The 20,820-nt window shown below is 42.8% G+C and overlaps 1 protein-coding gene across 1 annotated transcript in view; it reads left to right on the top strand.

Annotated features, from left to right (window-relative positions):
* MEGF10 (multiple EGF like domains 10) overlaps window positions 1-20,820 on the top strand; it is a 193,707-nt gene that overhangs the window by 26,087 nt on the left and 146,800 nt on the right. The window contains exon 2 of the mRNA XM_004696586.2: window positions 15,044-15,181. Within this exon, the coding sequence (XP_004696643.2) occupies window positions 15,044-15,181 (138 nt within the window). The remainder of the gene's footprint in view (window positions 1-15,043; window positions 15,182-20,820) is intronic.

Here is a 20,820-nt window from a genome sequence, read left to right as displayed (position 1 = left end):
TATCCCACTGTGACATCCAGATCCTGGCTTCCCCTAGAAAATGAATGAATGAATGGATAAATTATAGAGTAGGACAATTTGGGAGACCCAGGGAACTCAGAAAAGAATTATGGATCATATAAATGAAGGCAGTAGCGTGGGGAATAGTTATTAATTTTCCTCTCAACATGAGATTGCTCTCTAACTATTGTCCAGGGTCAGACAGGGTCACTTCTTGAATGAAAGGTCTGTCCAGCTACCACAGGAAGTGGTGTTGCTAATTCAGCCTGTGGCACAGTGTCCACAAAAACAAGGCCCGATTTTAAGAGCCATCCGGTTGGGGCTTGGGTTGGGCCATCTCAGACTCACCGATATCTGCGCTTGATGAGACAGTGGAGGCGGCAGGGTTTCTCCTGAATGAGCTGGCTACAAGGCAGCTTTGAATAAAATCACACAACCCCACCTACTACCATTTCCCCAGCAGTTCCTCACATTTTTTGTCTCAGAACTTCAAAGCTTTTGACCATGTGGGTTTAAAAACCCTAAAGACGAGAGTGTTCAGATGCTTCTGTGGTGATGTGTGCTGCAAGAGCTAGCTGTGGTCACTTCACATCCTGGACTGGTCCCGTGGTCAGAACTGAGACCAGCTGTGTCCCTGATTATTTTAAACATCTTTCCAGAATAAATGTGGAAATACTTTACGTACGTTCTACTTGAGATCTTCCATTGTAACCAAGAAGTAGTTTACCTGGAGAATGCAATGTTTAGTAAATTTGTCTTTCAAGAAAGATGTGTTGGTCTGGTACACAGGTAGAATATTATCTCACCCAAGACTACTACTGTTTTATATCATGCAAAGCTGTTTTGACTAGAAGCTGGGTCCCACCCAAAAACCCAGCTTTGTGATTGTGGGTAAGTCAACCGTAGCTTGTGGTTTCTATGTTCGCATCCATAAATTGAAAGGATTTGGGTGGGGTGTCATAACGGCTTTCAGCTCAGGCATGACGTTTTAGTACAAAGACATTATGGTATCCTGGATATGTGTAATCCCCAGGAAATTTTGGGAGCCAAATAAATAAAAGCCTAAAGTATATACCCTGCTAACTCAAACATAAAGGAGCTTCAAAAAGTTGGTGGGAAAATTCCATGACCTTTGAATTCTCCTTTTTCATGAACTTTTTGAAGCCCCTTTGTGTGCATAACTGTGTGTTTGCCTAAATGGAATCTGAAGAGAGATTTAATTGACAGGAAATTTGTCTAACTTGAGTTCCTTAGAAAGTCTTTTCCTGAGCACATCTTTGTTTCGCTGGTGGGGGTGGTGGGGATGGGGGGCTCTCTTCGCTAAACCATGACCTTCTGGGGATGGAAAGCCTTGACGTGGACTGCCCAGCTGTCCTAACAGAGGGTGCCTGTCCCAGGAATGGAAGTTTCACTTAATGAGCTAAGTTAGGAGGGCTGGTGACTTGGATGTGTCCTCTGTCATCCCAGTGATGGGGGCAGAATGAATGTCCTCGTATTTACTGCTACCACTGCATAGACACTGAAAAGAACCTTCCTAATGGAAGGGCTAAGCACATGTTAACGTTTCCCATCATTGTCCCCTGTCCCACACCTAAGTTCAAGGGACCAAAACCGAAACCAAAAACTCTTCAAGAAAATAAAATCAAACTCACGACCACAGAATAGACTCATAGCCACCATGTAAGACAGGGTAGAACTGCCCCTGTGAGTTCTGAGATTGGAGCTGCTAGAAAGCCCCATCTTTCTTCCAAGGAATGTCTGGTGGATTCAGTGGATTTGAACTGCTTACCTTGTGGTTAGCAGTCTAACTCATAACCCGTTATACCACTGAAGTATTCAAGTATTGTATTGAGTTTCTTTCCCTCCTTGTCATAAGACAATTCTATTTATCCTCCTCCTCCTTATTATAATTATAATTTTTCCTTTCTAAGGTTGCTGTCTTCAAATGCACATAGGAGTGTATCTGTTTGCATATGTATGTTTGTTGCTAAGTGCCATCCGCGCTTGCTTTCAACTCCTGTTGAGCCACCACCTGGCCCTGCAACCTTCTGATCATTGCTCTGGGTTTGAGCCCATTGTAGCAGCCATCTTTATCAATCCGTCTCCTTGGGGGACTTACTCTCTTTTGTTCCCCCATCTCCTTTATCAAGCAGGAGGTCCTTTCCCAGGGACTGAAACAAAATCCCTCCATCCTTCTAAGGAGGATCCATCCCTCCTTCTAAGAAGGATCCCAGTGTACTACTTCCAAGACAGATCGGTTGTTTTTTTTGGCAGTCCATGGTACCTTCACTATTTTTTGCCAGCACTATACTTCATATACATTTGGTCTTCCCTTTTCAATGGCCAACTTTCACATGTCTGCAAACATAAATTAAAGAGTGAGAAAGCAAATGGGGCAAAATGTTAGTAACTGGTGGATCAGATCAAGAACATCTACGGAGGGATTTCAAAAAGTTTGTGGAAAATGGAATTAAAAGATAAAAATATAAAATATAAACTTTATCTCTCAGTTTCCACTAAGATCAGAACATTTCATAAACTATAATACCTGCTCATTTAGAAGTGAGGGACATGGGAATTTTGATAATATCAATGCAGTCTATTTTACTTTATTAATGGAAGAAAAATGAGTGTCCTTTAAATAGTTTAAAGGAAACTAAGAGAAGTCAGAAGGTACCAAATCAGAACTGTAAGGTGTGTGTATAATGATTTGCCATGGAAACTCTCACAATAGTGCCCTTGCTTGATGCGAGGGATAATCAGGAGCATTTTTATGAGCAAATGTGGGCATAGACATAACGAAACGTGTTTTTTAGTTCTCTGTTGCTGTGTGAAGTTAACTCCAAATTTAGCAACTTAAAACAGCTAGCAAGTATTACATCACAGTTTCTATGGGTCACGAATGGGGAGGGGTTGGCCGAGTGCTTCAAGGTCTCTCATGAGGTGACTGTCAGTATGTTGGCAAAGGTTACGGTCATCTGAAGGTTTGCCTGGACATGAAAGATCTCCTTCCAAGATGGATAAATCACATGGCCCTTGCAGGAAGCTTCAATGATGATGTGTCCACAGGACTGTTCGAGTGTCCCAGTGACAAGGCAGCTGGCTTCCCACCGACCAAGTAATCCAGGAGAGTCAGATGAAAGCTGCAGTGCCTACTCGTTTCTTTCTTTTTTGTTTGTTTGTTTTTTAAAATCATTTTATTGGGGGTTCGTACAATTCTTATCACAATCCATACATCCATCCATTGTGTCAAGCACATTTGTACATTTGTTGCCATCATCATTCTCAAACCATTTGCTTTCTGCTTGAGCCCTTAATATCAGCTCCTCATGTTCCCCCCTTCCTTCCCCCTCCCCCACCCCCATGAACCCGTGATAATTTATAAATCATTATTATTTTGTCATATCTTACACTGCCCGACGTCTCCCTTCACCCACTGTTTTGCTGTCCATCCCCCAGGGAGGAGGTTATATATAGATCCTTGTAATCGGTTCCCCCTTTCTACCCAACCTTCCCTCCACGCTCCAGGTATCGCCATTCTCACCACTGGTCCTGAAGGGGTCATCTGTCTTGGATTCCCTGTGTTTCCAGTTGCTCTCTGTACCAATGTACATCCTCTGGTCTAGCCAGATTTGTAAGGTAGAATTGGGATCATGATAGTGGGGGTAGGAAGCATTTAAGAAGTAGAGGAAAGTTGTATGTTTCATCGTTGTTACCCTGCAACCTGACTGGCTCATTTCTTCCACACGACCCTTCAGTAAGGGGGTGTCTAGCTGCCTACAAATGGGCTTTGGGTCTCCACTCCGCACTCCCTCCCTCATTCACTCTGATAAGACTTTTTGTTCTGATGATGCCTGATACCTGATCCCTTCAACACCTCATAATCACACAGGCTGGCGTGCTTCTTCCATGTGGGCTTTGTTGATGCTGAGCTAGATGGCTGCTTGTTTACCTCCAAGCCTTTAAGACCCCAGATGCTATATCTTTTGATAGCCAGGCACCATCAGCTTTCTTCACCACATTAGCTTATGCACACATTTGTCTTCAGCGAGCATGTCGGGAAGGTGGGCACCCACTGATACGATTTTTCGTTCTTTGATGTCTGATACCTGGTCCCTTCTACACCTGGTGGTCACACAGGCTGGTGTGCTTCTTCCATGTGGGCTTTGATGCTTCTGAGTGCCTAACAGTTTCTATGCTTGTAAGTTTTACCCTCTCTTTTCTGTAGTCTCTTCCTACTGGTTACACTTGCACTGTCTATTCAGTGAGGGAGGGGAGTACACAATGCAGAATTAAAAGGTCATTTTGGAAGGCTGGTTACTACAACCGAGATCATCCTTAGATTTGCAAAAGCTTAATTATTGGAAAAAGGAAAAAAATGAGTATGTTTTGCAAAAGGGGAAAGACGATTTAAAAAAAAAATTTAGCCTGACCAAGAATATTTGGACTCTATATTAAGATGAAGAATAAGTGGGAATGTTATTGAGGTATTTACAATCATGGGAAGTGTGGGAAAAAATACTAATTTTTTCATCAAATAATAGAATGTGGAGGAGTGTTCATGTCATCTTTTTCTAATCAAAAAGAGATTGTTTTCCCAGCAGGAGGTAAATAGACTGAACCCAGAAAATGTAACTGGGATTCAGAATGATTTAATCCCCAAGCAACATTTCCCCATGTCAACCTAAGTTCTACTATTTCCTGGGTCATTTTGAAAACCTTCCTGCTGTCTCAGATGTCACTCTCCCCTCTGGCACCGACTCACATAAACTCACTACTATCGAGCTGACTCACAGCAACCCTGTTGGAAAGGATAGAACTGCCCCTGGGGGCTTCTGAGACGGAACTCTTTATAGAGTAGAAAGCTTCATCTTTCTCCCTCAGAGCCGTTGGTGGTTTTGAATTGGTAGCAGCCTAATTCATAACCTCTATGCCCCCAAGGCTAAGTCCTGCTAATTCTGTCTCATTGTGGCTTCTTTCCTGTTTCCTGTTCCTTGGGCCACCACCCTAAGCCACAGGTTTTATCAAGCACCTGAATGCAGTAGCCTCTGCAGAATTTCTTTGGCGCCAGTCACCGATTCCTTGATAGAATTTTGCAACTTTTTGCTATGTTATTCTCCAAAACATCTCTTTCACCAAACAAGGCCTCTTGCCCAAAGACTCGCAATGTCTTCCATCACAGGATAAATTAGTTGAGGCTCCTATGCCTGTGCTTACCCCTCTGTTGTTGAGCACTATCCACATTTCTAGTGTTGGTTCTGTATTGAAAGTAGCTCTCTGTGGTCACCCTCCATGCTGGCTGTGAACTCCTATCCGTGCCTGCCATCCTCAGGCCTTGCATAATTTTTGCTTGATGGCAAATGTCCAGTGAACATTAGTATCCTTATTGAACACTTGTTTTGTGCTAATATTTAGGGATTTGTGTATATTTGCTGTTGCTTCTAGAGCCATAATGAATTTATAATCTAAGAACTAGAGCCATAATGAATTTATAGACTAAGAATGGAGAGTAACTTTTTCTTGTACTAATGTTGGTGGCCATATGCATACTCTTACTTATATTCTTTCAAGTTTCCATTGAATGGTGGGTAACTGCTATTACCAGAATTAATTTGACTTAGATACATTTCATATGGCATTTGATGTTCATAAAATAACATGGCACTACCACCACCCGCCACCAAATATATTGATATTTTCCACTTGTACTGCCTAAGATGAATGTTCATGTCTGGATAATGTAATGTGCTGTCAGAATAACATGCTTTAGCTGGTGAAAATAAGTGTCCCAAGGAGTCCTTTCGATCCACCAAGTAGCGCTCCCATGCCAGTCTTCTCTGAGGTTGTTTTCAGAGAAACCAGCAGGTTGGTTCCTTCTACATCTTTACTAAGAGCTAGAGTGTTGATGCAATGTTCCCAGGCCCGAAGCTCATAGACGATACCACACTGCCTTCTGCCACCCTCAGGCCACCTTTCCAAGTAGATCGAGGCAAAGCTTGTCATCATTGGTTGCCATCACTCTGAGTCCTGGTGACACTCTGTACAACAGAATGACACTGCCCAGCCCTGCAGTATCTTCAGGATAGGTTGTATGCTTGGGTCTATGTTTGTGGTCATGGGGTTTTGAATGCCTTCCAATCTTGGGGGCTCACCTTCCAGCACTAGAGCGGACAACTTTCTGTTGTGATCCATAAGGTGTTCATTGACTAATTTCTGGAAGTAGTTTACCAGAATTTTCTATGCTATTCTGTCTTATTGTGTAAACCCTGCTGAAGTGTGTCCCTTAAGGTACGACCTTTATAAATAACATGATAGTGATCAAGTGAAATCTGTGGTTTTTGGTATCTAGGAAGGAAGCGTGTGGAAATATTGCTATTTCCAATCAGAAAATTAACCTTAATATAAGGGACTTTGAGTGGCTTTTAGAGATCAAAAATGAGCTTGAGAAAACTCTGGGTGAGGACACTCAAGAAATTTTTATATGTGCATTTATTGATTCCAGAAAGGGAGTATATTTTAAAGATAGAATTGTCTGAAAACATTTCATCCTTCTGTTGTTGCAGAACTAAATTAGTAAATCAACACCTTATTATTTCTCTTGAACACCTTGATAAAGGAAAAAAAAAACTGCCTCAAAACTAGGGTGATCCCTTGTAAGGATCATATTCAACTGATTGTTTATCGAGGCGCTTGTGGTAAGATGAGCCGAGCTTGCTTCCTAGCGGAGCTTCCAGCACATAGGCAGCAAGAGTTAACGATGCCCCTTGCCTTCCTGCTTCCTAATAGGAACACTTTAGCAATGCTAATCAGGCGTGCTGATTTTCTGTTTTGATTTTTCCATAATAATTAAGTGAATGATATGGAATGCAATCAAGTTAAGCACTAGGGGGTTCATGCAAATGAATCTTTATTTTTTACATCTTAAATTTTGTTAAATAGAATCCTAAGGAAAGCTATTTGCAAACGAAGACTTTGGGGGAAGGGAGCCCAATACCTAATTTAGAGTTGCGAATATACTCAAAGGTTTATTTTAATGAGGCAAATCACTACTATGTTATCTTTTTCTCCCCATAGAAATAATGCTATCTTTCAAATTTTTTATTGATTTTTTCGTCACAGAGCCAAGGTAGATGATAGGATAAGATGTGCCGACCCAAAGGGCCCGTGGTAGAAGCACTCAACTGCCCAGGGAAAGGTCTGTAGCCCACAGGGGCCAGCAGTTCTGTGGGAGTCAATGCGGTCTTCTGCCTCTGCCACAGATACAGCCTTGGAAACCCTCAAGGGGGGTGCTCTACTCTGTCCTGCAGAGGGCACCTGAGCTTGAATGGACAAGAGTTATCAAATGTCTTGACCTCTTTCTCCCTTCAGTAGGCAAAAATAAACAAGCAAAACTCTTATTTACTCACTAAAAGAAAACAAAAATTTAAAAGGGTACATGAAATACCTTATTAGCTTTTAAAATTATGGTTGCATATCAGTGCTTTGGTTAAAAAAGATGGACTCCAAAAAGACAATTCATATTTCTGAGTATAGTGACATACTTTATTTCTATAGTTCTCATTGGCATGTTTTTGAAACTGTCATCTCTTCCAACAGCATTTAACATTTGAAATATTTTCTCAAATAATTTTAAGCATTATTATGGATAACATTGTTGTTGTTGTTAGGTGCCATCGAGTCAGCTCCAACCCATAGTGACTCTATGCACAACTGAATGGAACAACACCTGGTCCTGTGCTACCCTCACAATTGTCCCCATACTGGAGCCCATTGATGCAGCCACTGTGTCAATCCATCCCATCAAGGGCCTTGCTCTTTTTTGCCACCCTTCCATTTTACCCAACATGATGCCCTTCTCCAGGTCTGGTCTCTCCTGATAATACGTCCAAAGTATATACAGTGAAGTCTTGCCATCTTTCCCTCTAAGAGGCACTCTGGCCTTGCTTCTTCCAATGCAGATCAGTTTGCCCTTTCAGCAGTCCATGGTACTTTCGATATTCTTCTCCAGTACCACCAATCAAATGCATCGATTCTTCTATGGTCTTCCTTATTTAATGTCCAACTTTCACATGCATATGATGCAATGACGAATACCATGGCTTGGGTCAGGTGCATCTTAGTCCTCAAAGTAACATCCTTATTCTTTAATACTCTAAAGCAGTCTTGTGAAGCAGATTTACCTAATGCAGTATGTCTTTTGATCTTTTGATTGCTGCTTCCATGAGCATTGATTGTGTACCAAAGTAAGACAAAAAACTTTGACAACTTCAACCTTTTCTCCATTTATCATGATGTTACCTAGAGTCCAATTGTGAGGATTTCGATACTTCTTACATGGAGTTGTGATCCATACTGAGGGCTATAATCCTTGCATAAAATTGCGCCCTGTAAAATATGTACCAACGCAGCTAGGCCATGATTCTCAGCATTGTGTGTTTGTCCTCCATTTTATGATCAGATGCAATTATCTTCCATTTTGTTAATATTGTAAATACTCACTTTTATATGTCAATGGAAGATAGCATTGAGATGCTAACCGCAAGGTCAGTGGTTCAAAACTACCATGTGCTCTGTAATCGAGGGGTTGGTTGTCCTATATATAAACTAGGAGAATGAAGGTGTTCAAAGCCAAGGCAGCAGGTTGCCATCCCACTTTGCCTGCATGAAGGTGGATTTGAAGCCTCGGGCTAGGCTTTATCTAAAATTTAGAAAGCATGAACAACACCCAGACTCTGGAAGGCAGGACTGTTGCCTAGATTGTCTCAGGGAATAGAAGATTATTTTCATGCTTTCAGGGCCAATGAAAATTATTCTGCCTAGTTTTGGACTTGCTTGATGCTCATTCCCATTTGTAAGGGAAATGTGTACATTGTGCCTATTGCACCATTGTGCCTCAGAAACAGATAATTTTTAGTCTAGGTTTCATAGATTCAGAAATGAAGAGGAATTTTCCCCATGATTAATACATCTTAAGTCTCACTTATACTTCACTTAGATGATTAAAGGGGCAATATTTTAAAATTAAGAGTCAATTTAAGACTTTGGGAATGGTTCAAATGGGAGTGAGTATACTTTATACGTGGCAAGGACATGAATTTTAGGGAGCCAAAAGTTGGAATGTCATGAAGTGTTATCGAGGCATGGTCAGTGTGGGGTGCATCTACGTCACAACCCTCCAAGAAAGCATGATACAAGTCACACTTTTAGTCTAGTCTCATCTTAAGTCATCACCCTTGCTTAAGTCACACTTCTTGTCTTACAAAACATAAAGAGAAAAAAACCCGCAGAGAGAGGGAGCTAACTACTATCAAGAAAGATAAACCAGGAGTGGAGCAAGTCATTTATTTGTACCTGCGGTTTCTGGGCTGAGATGCTCCAATCCTCGGAGGGATATTGATGCCAAGACATGAGGAGATCTCCAAGAAGCCAGGAAGCAGACGCTGAAGAGACAAGGACCTTCCTCCAGAGGCGACCGCAAGAGAGAAAGGACCCTCCCCTATTGTTGGCCACCACATGGGCACTATCAGGCTCCTAAACAGTGAGACAAGACATGTCTCTGAGTTCAAGCCATCCACTTAGGCCCTAAGTCTTAGGGTATTGCCGTGATAGCAGGACCGGTAACCAAATCAGCCAGCTTATGTGAGTGTGCATTGTCCCTGCCTCTTGATCTAGCAATTCTTTTTACTTATTTTATTCTCTAATGTAAATTAGTCTATAACTCAGTTAATGGTTTAAAACTTAATAGTGAAAATGCTTTGGAAATAAGAGACCGGGTGATCCACATGCACACATACTGTGTTAGTCTGGGTTCTCTAGAGAAACAAATCCAGTGACGCTCATCTATGTACAAGAAAGAGCTTTATATCAAGAAGCAACTTTACATCTGGAAGGAGCCCCAGCCCAGTCAAGCCTGTGTCCATAGGTTCAATGCTAGTCCTTCTTTAGACTCGTGCAGCCACATGCCAGTGATGCACTGTGGTGAACTGGGCAGCAGAGATATCACAGGGTGGTGGATGCAGAGTTTCGTGGATCCAAAGTCAGTGGAGACATGACAGGGTGCTGACAGCTCTCAGGATTGGGTAGCCCACATGAGGCCACCCCTTAAGACTGGCAGAGTTATAGCAGGTGGGAAGGCAAAGTGACAGAAAGAGGGCAGTTCCCAGAGTCTCTCACTCTTAGACAGAAGGCCACACCTCCAAGGAGGTGTCATCAAGCTATCACTTGATTGACAGGTTTGACTCCACCCTTAGCCAGGAGTGTCCCGGGGACAGAACCCTAACTACCAAGCATCTAGATGTACATATATATGTATTCAACATGTTCATAAATACCCTTCCACAAATGTCACTTTCAACTTCTCAGTGAAATTTTATTTTTTCCTGTGAGCCAAATGTCAGAAGCAACAAGAGGTGATCAAACTCTCCTTTTCGTTGTGCCACTGGGATGGAGAAGTCAGATCCCTCATCTGGCTGCGCATCAGGTGCAAAGCAAGAGGGGAAGCCAGAAGATGACTGTTACAATGTTTACAGTAAAGGAGAACACAGGCTCTCTCTCTTTCTTGGCAGTTTGATTCATTGCTTCCAGCAATTTCCAACTTCATAGACTAAACATTTCTAATTGTTAAATGGGTGGTTTGGTCTGAGATGTTGACTCAGGATATAAACATTCCCATTTGGGTAATTGTTTGTGAGTAGATAAAAGAATACAGTTTACCAGCCATCCTTTTGTCTTTGAGGGAAGAATGAAAGTTCATTCTTTCAATAGTATACATCTTCCACACTTGAAAGAAACAAAATACTTATCCTGGAATAGAGAAAGCAATGAGCTAGAGCAATACTTGCCATGCTTATTTGTTGCAAGCCAACATATGAGTCTGACTCACTGGGAACCACGTGACAAAGTCGAACTGCCCTATGGGTCTTTCCGTGTGACGTTTCCAGACTCAGATTGCCCGGCATATCTTCTACAAAGTTGCTGGGGAGGTTCGGACCACCAATCCTTTGGTTTGCAGCCAAGCGCTTAACCATTGTGCCACCAGGCTCCTTAGCAAGAGATTGCATGCCTTCCGTTGTAAAATGGGGATGGTGAACGTCTCTTCTTCTTAGGTAAATCCCTGGGAGTTCAATAGATGCCTCACCTAAAAGGTGAGCAATGTGATTGGCTCACAATAGGCAGTCAAGAAATGTTAGCTGCGTTGCTTATCATTATTACTCTAATTAGTATTTTTAGTTTCTTACTCCTGAGTGGAACAACTTCTTTAGTTATAGCACATTAACCTTGGGATTTTACAACTTCTCTTTAGCTAGCCTGTGAGAAACTTCAGTGATTGGAATTCATCTATAAGCTACACTTTGGCTACCCATGTTGGCTTTTTATGTTGGAATGATTTAGTGATCATTGAAATCCATTTTGCAAGGCCTCTCCCGTTAACAGACATAATCCTTTAATTATATTCCATACTTGTGACTTTGTTTCTTCTATCAAATCAAACATTTTCTTTCATTTTAGCTTTTGTGGAGTTAGAGATAGATAACTTGTCATAAGGCTCAAGAAAAGAAAATTAAATTGGGTCCTTCTAAAAAAGCTTACTTTAAAGAATTTAATTTTTCTTCTGCTTATTGATAGGATAAATTATTCCCTAAGATAGGCTTTGAGCTATTGTTATGTTTTAATCATCTGTTTGTTTTAAGAAAACCTAATTCTTTGAAATGCAAGCTTATTCTTTGGTAAATTCACTTCCCAAGGTGGAGGGGATGGTGGTGGTGGTGCGGATGGTCATCTCGTGGTGTGGAAAGTGAGCTCTCTCGGTTGGGTCATATAATTTGACCCATTGTTACTACTTTCACTGATTTACCAACAAGCAGGCTAATGCTTAGTTTATCATGATTAGTATATGAGTCAGATCCATCTTTTATAATGATCAGATGACATTGTCTGACAACTGAACATGTCCTTCTTGATTAATATTAAGTTCTCAGAAAACAAGAAAGGGCAATGGTTCACAGGCACATGCCATTAAATAATTCCATACCAGGGGCCGGTGCAGTGGTTGGCACAAAAGTAGGTGTTCAGTCAGTGCCTGCAGAGGTGGCAAGTGACTATCAAAGAGGAGCCAGAGCTTCCTCTCCCCAGAGCTATGTCTTCAGTGATTCCCATCTCCACAGAAGTATGCTCACCCTGCACCCCAAACCTTGAGTCCCTCATCTCTCTTAATTCTTCATTTAATCCCCAAACCTTATCCCACTGTGTTAGTCTGGATACTTTAGAGAAACAAATCCACAGAAACTCATGCATAAGAGAGAGTTTTATATAAAGGTTAAGTGCACATCAAGAAAACATCCCAACCCAATGCTGCACAAGCCCACAAGTCCAACATTAACCCATTAACCCATATGTCCAACACCAATCCACAATGTCCTCCTCCATCTCACAAAATAGATGCAATGATGCCGACTGCAGGAGGAAAGCTGAGTCAGTGCATGTGTAAGCATCTCAGCACTGGCAGGAGTCTCCACACGCTGCTCCAGCACCCAGGGCTGCATCAGGGTAGGTCCATGTGGCTTCTCCTCAGGGATGTCTTGCCAGCTCACAGGAAGTGAGCCTTGACAGCGAAAGCAGTGAACTGGCTAAGGCAGCTGCCCCCTGGTCAGACCATCAGAAAGCAAGAGACCCGAGAACTAGAAAGGCGAGGCTCACTGAGCCATTTATCCCTCCGCCCTTCAATTAACCCCATATGTGTTTATCAGCCAGGTTGGCACAATAAACTACCGCACCCACCAGCTAAAATTTCCCCAGATTCATCCAATTTCCTTGCAACCCCAATGCTACTTCCTTGTTCAGCCAGAGTCATATCTGATCTGATCTCCGACACCAGTTCCCCTTCCCATACTCCTCCCTTCCAGCCAGACTGACCTTTCTGAGGTTGTCTGCCAGCGTTAGTGTCCTAGGTGCAACTCACCTAGATGCCTTCAGGGAGCCTCTGATGTACGGGGACCCCATGAGTGTCAGAGCAGCATTGCGTCCAACAGAGCTTTGAATGGCTGATTTTCATGCATCTGTTTGCCCCATCCTGGGACTCCACAGCCTTTACTAGCTCCTAGGTATCATCAGGTGGGGATCACATCCTTTATCAGGGCTTATAAAACTCGTGATGATAATCCCTGTTTCTCCAGCCCTCTCATTCTTTTACTGTGAATTGAGTGGAGCTCTTTTAACAGGGCTGGCTGTCCCTTGCCTCTTGACCTTTGCATATGCAGCTCTTTTTGTCTGGAATATTATTCCCACTCGTTTTTTTTCTTGTTTCCTTTGCCTGCTTAATGCTTTTCCTAACTTCTAAAGACATTCCTATTTGTTTCACCATCTTTATAGCTTCTGTCACGTTAGCACCACATTCATTTCCTTTAGTACCAGCCTGTAAACAGCCGTATATGGTGGCTGGTCAGTGTTGTCAAGTCACCTCAGACTCATGACAGCTCCGTGCATAACAGAGAGAACCACGGCCCATCCTGCGCCCTCCTCCCAGTTGCTATGCCCAGGCCCTTTGCTAAGCTGGTGTCAATCTACTTCATTGAGAGTCTTCTCAATGGCAACAATGTCTTTACCAAGTTTAATGTCCTTCTCCAGGGGCTGGGCCCACCTGAGCCTATTTCCAAGTGCATGAGACAATGGCTCACCATCTTGCTTTGTACTCTTTTCTATGTAGCTCTCTTCGTAAAGGGCCTCTGGAGGATAGCTCTCTTGACACAGGAGAAAAGACTTGGTGATTTACTCTTGTCAAGATTAACACACACTATTCCTCTGGTTCTTTGAGGCTTCCCTACCCTCCACTATCATGACCCCAGCCCAGCCTTTCAGTTCTGGCTAGCCTGGAGCATGTACACTGGTACAGATAAGCACTCATGACACATGGAATCCAGGTCAGATAAACTCCTCCAGAATAGAAATGGGAGTAGTGATACCAGGAGGGTAGGGGGAAGGTGGGGAGAGGAGGAGATAAAGGGAGGAATGATTGCAAAGATCAATGCATAATCCCTCCCCTCCCCCCATGGAAGATGGACCACAGAAACATGGGTGAAGGGAGACAGTATGGTCGGTGTAAGATATGAAAATAATAATAATTTATAATTAATCAAGGTGTCACCAGGGTGGGAGGGTGGGGAAAGGAGGGAAAAAAGAGGAGCTGATACCAAGGGCTCAAATGGAAAGTAAATGCTTAGAAAATGATGATGGCAGCATATGTACAGATATGCTTGATGCAATTGAAGTATGGATTGTTATAAGAGCTGTAAGAGTCCCCAGTGAAATGATCTTTAAAGGGAAAAAAGAGGACAGCCTAGCAAACCCTAAGGGGCAGTGCAACTCTATGGGGGCGGGGGGCGGTCCCTAGGAGTCAGAATCTATTCAACACATAACAACAACAATGCCGTTCACTGAACCAAAGTTTGAATGAAAAGGCAGCTCGGTCACCATTCAGTCCACCACTATGGTTCATAAAATTCACTGAAGTCTAGGGAGTAACTTGCTCCAATCTCCTCCTAAATCTTATGCCTGCTGACCACAACTGCTTATATAGTTTGAATTTTGTATTCAACTGACAACTGAAGCTTTAAAGACATATATTGAAATGTACAAATCTAAGATGTATAATAAAATACCATGTCGACTTCCCCCCCACCCCCACAACCTTCCCTCCCGGCCCCAGAAGGGGGAGACGCCCGGGGAGGGCATCTGGAAGCCTGTGTTGTTCTAGTGCATTCCTTTACTGTCTGCTGGCAGCGGTGAGAAGGGCCTTTGTGGTGGTGGCAATGGACGATGATTTGCACATTTCAGTAGTTTATAGAACTGCGGGCACCCGCCACAACATAAGAAGCACCTCTTTCTTTTGAGCCATGAAATCTGGTGATCCTTCTGTTTAAATACATGGCATATTGTGCATGTGTCCGCCTTAGTGGCAACTGGGACCAAGTGGTTGCTGGACTGAGAAGAATTCTGTTTGGGGCATTTCCAGGTGTCACTAATCTGGACCTTCTTCTTCTTCTCCTAGGTTCTTCTTCAGGGAAAACAACATGGTTATTTCTTCGAACTCATGCCTGGGCTTTATCTGTTTATTGCTATGCCACTGGATTGGGACTGCCTTCCCTCTGAATCTGGAAGACCCTAATGTGTGCAGCCACTGGGAAAGGTAATCATCCTGAAAGCAGCCTCAGAAATAGCTTCTGATAAGTTCCTTGCATACCGCGAGTCGTCGGCTGATGTAGAAAACTGCAGTTTGAGAAGAGACTGTGGAATGTCTCTGATGTAAAACTCATTAGCAATGACCAAAACATTGGATACTTTTACTCACCCCAGTCTTATGTCACAAATAAAGCAAGAAAACAAGAAAGCTGTTCTATCAGCTTCTAATGCCAGTGCAGTTATTGTACATCTTATATCCAGGGAAAACATTGACAGCTGAAGACTTCCCTATGGTCTTTTCCTTGCTCTAAATCTACCTGTAATCATTTGGAGAAACTGGATTTGTGTAGTGGAAGGCTGCGTGGAAGCATGTGTTCAACTCACATGTCGAAATGTCTGGTCTAAAAGAAGCCTGGTAACCTTGACAGAGAGGTATGATTTCTGCCGGGAGGAACTGGCAAGGCTGCCTAGGGGTAGTATCACCTGGGCGCCAACGGAGTGAATAGAAGTGGGTGGGAGGGCTCCTCATCCACAGGATAACTTGGAATCGGTACCCTGCAGAACCCTGTGGAATGGCCAACTAGAAGACCCGGGAGAAGGAAAGGTTCTCTATATTCTGGGAAATCGAGGTTGTTGGGTCCAGATCTGGGTGGTTTGCTGTAGCACCTACAGAATCCAAAGCAATGTGCTTCCCCGATGGGATCTCATTGTCCCATGTGGCTCAGAAAGAGCACAGACCTTACAGGGTCACTGCAGTGCAATCAGGCACAAGCCTGCGCAGCTCTATTAAGCACTTGTGTTCCTAAGACACTCTCTTTGTAACCTCAAGTATTTCAAGTAAATAAAAGGTGTGAAGTTCTAGAGAGTAATGTGTATTTTCTATTAACAGAGAGTGTTAATTGCTTTAAGCCCTTTGTCTCTTTTTCCCAGAACCCATCCACTGTGATAAGCATGCTAGAATACACATTCTAACAACTGCTGTCACCCACTATTAGGATCCCTAAAGCCCAAGGCTTCTCAAGCTGAGAAGCTGTATTAGGTATCTAAGGGAATCTTGGGCCCTTCATTCATAGCCTTGGGTGATAGGTTCAATCCCATCTCCAGTCAGGATGATGAAAACCAGAATTCCCTGATCAGCCAATGAGTTATGAATCATTATGAAGCATGAACTTTCGAGAAAATATGTGTATGTAGCAACTTTTATATATTTGTGATGTTAACTAGATTAAACAACATTAAGGGCAGGAACTTAGGCATTAATCATCTTTAAATTGAAAAACAAGCAAGTCAAAGTCAATAGCAACTCTTAGTGACCCAAAGGACAGAGCAGCACTTCCTCTGTGAGTTTCTGAGCCTGTAACTGTTTACTGGAGTAGAAAGCCCTGCCTTTCTCCTGAGGAACGCTTGGTGGTTTTGAATTGCCAACCTGTGAATCACAGAACAATGCACACCCATTACACCATGCATACCAGAGCGCTTTATGTTTAAGCAACCCATGTAATGGGAAGTGCTTGCTAGTTATTACTTTATAAACAGGGATAGGTGAATATATGGATGTGTACATATCAAACTGAGAATATGGAGAGACGGTTGGCTGGTCGGTCTTCTGGGAGAGTGATATTGGTGGGATGGCAGGAAAAGTCAAAATGATGAGCGACTGTGAAATAAGTCAAAATAGAGGTGCAAAAGGCAGAACTTCCTTGTTTTCAAAATTTGAAATGGGCTTGAGTTGAAACAGAGTGAGGAAGATTGACTCCACTGGCACAGGTCTTGGTAGTAGGGTTGAGGAGGTCCCAGTCCAGGCGTGCCTCATATTAAAAGCCACCTGTTTCTAGTGCAGTATAGACTCACCTGGAGCCTGTGTCTGGGAACCTGGGTTGGTGGAGCCTCAGTGTCACCATCACCTGGGACTTGATAGAAATAGAGATTCTTGGGCCCTGCCCCAGGTGTGCTTAATCTGAATTTGCATTTGAACAAGAACTGCTTATGTAAGTCTGAGAAACACTGAACTAAAATGCTTCAATCAGTGCCTTCTGGTGGCACACCCTCTTCCTACCTGAATGCTTACACACAAATAAGGGTGTGCCTCAGTGGACCCCAGAGATTGTGCTTCTGGGAGCCATGCATAAAACAGAATTCAAGAGAATAAAATCATTTACAAAACAGGAGGGTGTTGGCTCTTAAAGGAGTTCTGCAGAGAATCATTTTGGAAGATGAATAAATATATTTGTGAATAAGTGACTCCTTCTCCCCACCCCATTTCCCTTTTCTACGAATTTAAGCTTTTCCACCTAGGGGGGTTCTTTTAAAGAAGGCACAATGGAGAGAAAGCACTCTTTGCCCACCCCCTTGGGGATGGGGCACAGTAGTGGTAGTAATTGAGCCAGCAGTTCGGAATCAAGCAAAGATAGGAAAAGGTAATTATTACCATATCTGATTAAAGTAACAAGATAATTTAGCAGATGAAATGTAATTAACCACTTTGGAATGTGTCCAAGTGATGGTAGTTTTTTCACACACACACCCCTTCTCTTTGACCTTAAATTAAGTCTTGCTGGGGGGTTCTCCCTGGATAATACTTCGTAGGTTAAAATCACGGTGATGACATGTTTTCTGTGTGCTTAAGAAGATTAAGCAAACAAGCAGGAAATAGGAAGTTTTGCATCTCGATACTGAAAAAAAAAAAAACCAGTTCAGATGTGGAATAGAATTCCATTTGAAAGTACTGTTTGCCAAAGTTGCTTTCAATGCTGGACCTCTTAGTGTGTCCGTGGGATCTGCAAGGGCACAAAGAGGCAAGATGGTGTCCAGGTATTCGCTAACTCTGCGCTCTCACTGTCAGTAGGAGCTCCGTGGCGCTCATTTGGGCTGAAAATAAAAGGATTAGACGAGCTCATGGAGAAGGTTCCTTCCCACTTTGTGACCATGGGAGCAGCTGCTGGTGCATGTGGAGCTATAAATGGGCTAATTAAGTTCAAACCACAGCCCACCCACTGGCCAAAGCAGTAGTGCTAAAGACCAGGGAAGGTGGGCATATTCTTGCAGATAGTTCCCTTCGCAGGAGAGTGAGGTTCTTCAACAGAGACAAGGTAACAATAGGCAGTTGAATATGCAAACATCATGGTGGCTTTACTTATAAAGTAATGCCCAGTCATTTGCAGCCACGTGAGCAGAGCAGAACTGTCCCGTAGGGTTCTCAGACCTGTGGGCTCTCAGAAGCAGGTTGCCAGGCTTGTCTTCTGAGATGCATCTGGATGGTTTCAAACCACCAACCTTTTTGAGCCAGTAGCCTAGTGCTTCACTGTGTGTGCCCCCCACGGACACTTAAAGAAGTAAAAAACCCACTGCCGTCGAAGCGCTTCTGATTCAGAGAGGTGCTGGGGCTGTAAATTTTTATAGGAGCAGGCAGCTTTGGAGCTCCTGCTTTGGAGCAGCTGGTGGGTTTGAGCCCCCAACCTTGCAGTTAGCAGTCCAACACTTGACCCACAGCTTCACCAGGGCTTTTCAGGAACTCAAAGCTACTCATAGTTCAAAAACGAGTTACTAAGATTGAAAATGCATATGGTTTACTGTGAGATCATGTTCACAGAACGACCAAAAGACGAAACCCCAAGAAATTGCAAGGCAGTGCAGTAAAGTGTTCTTGACGGTTATGTAAAGGTTGTGAACGTCTTGCTCTCTTTTAAAGAAAATTGTTTTCTGCCTATTGTAATGCGATGGTAATACCTTTAAAAATATAAGAAAGAAGAAGATCAATATAAAAAGAGAAAGGGTGTATTAGGAAGAACAGGATAAAAAGAGAGACATGAATGTGAATAGGTTTAATTTCCTCTCTCGTAAACACTAGTGAAACCTTGATTTCAGATTATTGTAAAAAGTATGATCTCACCATGATACAAAATGTTGTATTATATAGTATAGTCAGTTACATTTGAATTTGCTTTGAGTCTGTGAGTAATTGCCATGGGAAGACTCAAGGCTGAAGAGAGATGCTCAAAATCTAGTGACCTCTATGAGAACTGATTCTCAATGGAACTGCCTTGCTTTTCTGAGTCTTTTAAGTTTTCCACCCTTGTCGGCTCGTATGCAGTCTTCCTGCTTCTGTGGCTCATTAGGAAAATATTTGAGTGTTCTGGCTATGACAGGGTTCTGCCTTATGCAGATCTCCACTTTGTACATTTCACTGTATTTTCTTCAAATTCTATGTTTCTCCATTACAGCTATAACACATTATAGCTTAGTTATATATGTGTCTGTCCCTCTCACTAGAATATTTGAGGGCAGTAATGACGTAGAAGTTGATCAATAAATATCACCTGAATTGGAATTTCACATGGATTGATTGCCCTTTGATAGAGAGTGGTTGTTAGTTCCCGTGCCGTTGGGTTGGCTCTGCATCATGGCAACTCCATGTACAACAGAACCCACCCAGTTCTGGACCGTTTTCACGAGCACCCTCCAAATGAGGGGTCTCATCTTCCAGCACTATATCGAACTATATTCCATTGAGATTTGTAGGGTCTTCATTGGTTAATATTTGGAATTATATTGCCAGAGTTTCCTTTCTGGTCTGGAAGCTCTGCTAACATCTGTCTATCATGGGTGACCTTGCTAGTATTTGAAACATCACTATCATGATCTTACATGCCATCTATTTGGTTCTGGCTTAAAGCGACCTAATGCAAAACCGAATGAAATAGTGCCTGGCCCTGTGCCAGTCTTAGACTTATTGCTAAGCTTGAGTCCATAGTTGCTGCCATTGGGCTGCTCCATCTCATTGAAGCTCTTCCTCTTTTCCCTGGCCCTTGACTTTACCAAGGGGAACGGCTTCCGTCCGGACTGGTCCACATTAATATAAATCAAACGTTTGTGCGACTAAGTCTCATCATCCTCTCTACCAAGGAGCTTCTTGGCTCTACCTCCAAGACAGATTTGTTCCTTTTCCCAGCAGCCCATGGTGTATTTGATATTTTTCGTCAGCACAATAGTTCAAAGGCATCAATTCTTCTTCAGTCTCACTTACTCATTAAGATAACGTTTACATGTATGTGAGGTGATTGACAGTGTCATGGCTTGGGTCAGGGGCATCTTCATCCTGTAAATGACATCTTTCACACATTAAAGAGGTCTCGTGCCGGAGACTTGCACAAGGAAGTTTGCCATTTTTAACTGCTGCTTCCACGGGCATTGACTGGCTCACAGTGAAATGACATCCTCCACAGCTCCACTTTCCCTCCTTCCCTTGATCACACCGTGTCTTACTGGCTTGGCTGTGCGGACTTTCTTTTCTCTATGTTGAGAGACCATTCATGCAGAAGACTGGAGTTATGATTTTTGCCAGTAAGTGCTTCAAGTGCTCTTTCTTTTCAACCATATATGTCAGCTGCACACAGCACATTTTCAACGAGCTCCAATCCTGATCCCATGTTCTATATTCTAGTACAATATCATAGCAACACACAGATAAGCGTAGCATCACCAATTTACAGTCAGATGGTGGTTGGTAGAGAAGAGCAAGCTTCAAACTAGGGAGGTCTCTGGCAAATGTATGCTGTGGGTGTGAGGCAGAGAACTTTGTGTGCTTTAACATTTTCTCTTACTCTGGAGTCTTCCAGGCTACTAGAATATTGTGGAGGTGTAGGACAA

Source organism: Echinops telfairi, unplaced genomic scaffold, assembly GCF_000313985.2.
Source record: "Echinops telfairi isolate 266 unplaced genomic scaffold, ASM31398v2 ScPeMD7_7469;HRSCAF=8507_1, whole genome shotgun sequence".
Taxonomy (NCBI): domain Eukaryota; kingdom Metazoa; phylum Chordata; class Mammalia; order Afrosoricida; family Tenrecidae; genus Echinops; species Echinops telfairi.
The sequence above is the reverse complement of the archived record's forward strand: the minus strand, read 5'-3'. Positions and strand labels throughout refer to the sequence as shown.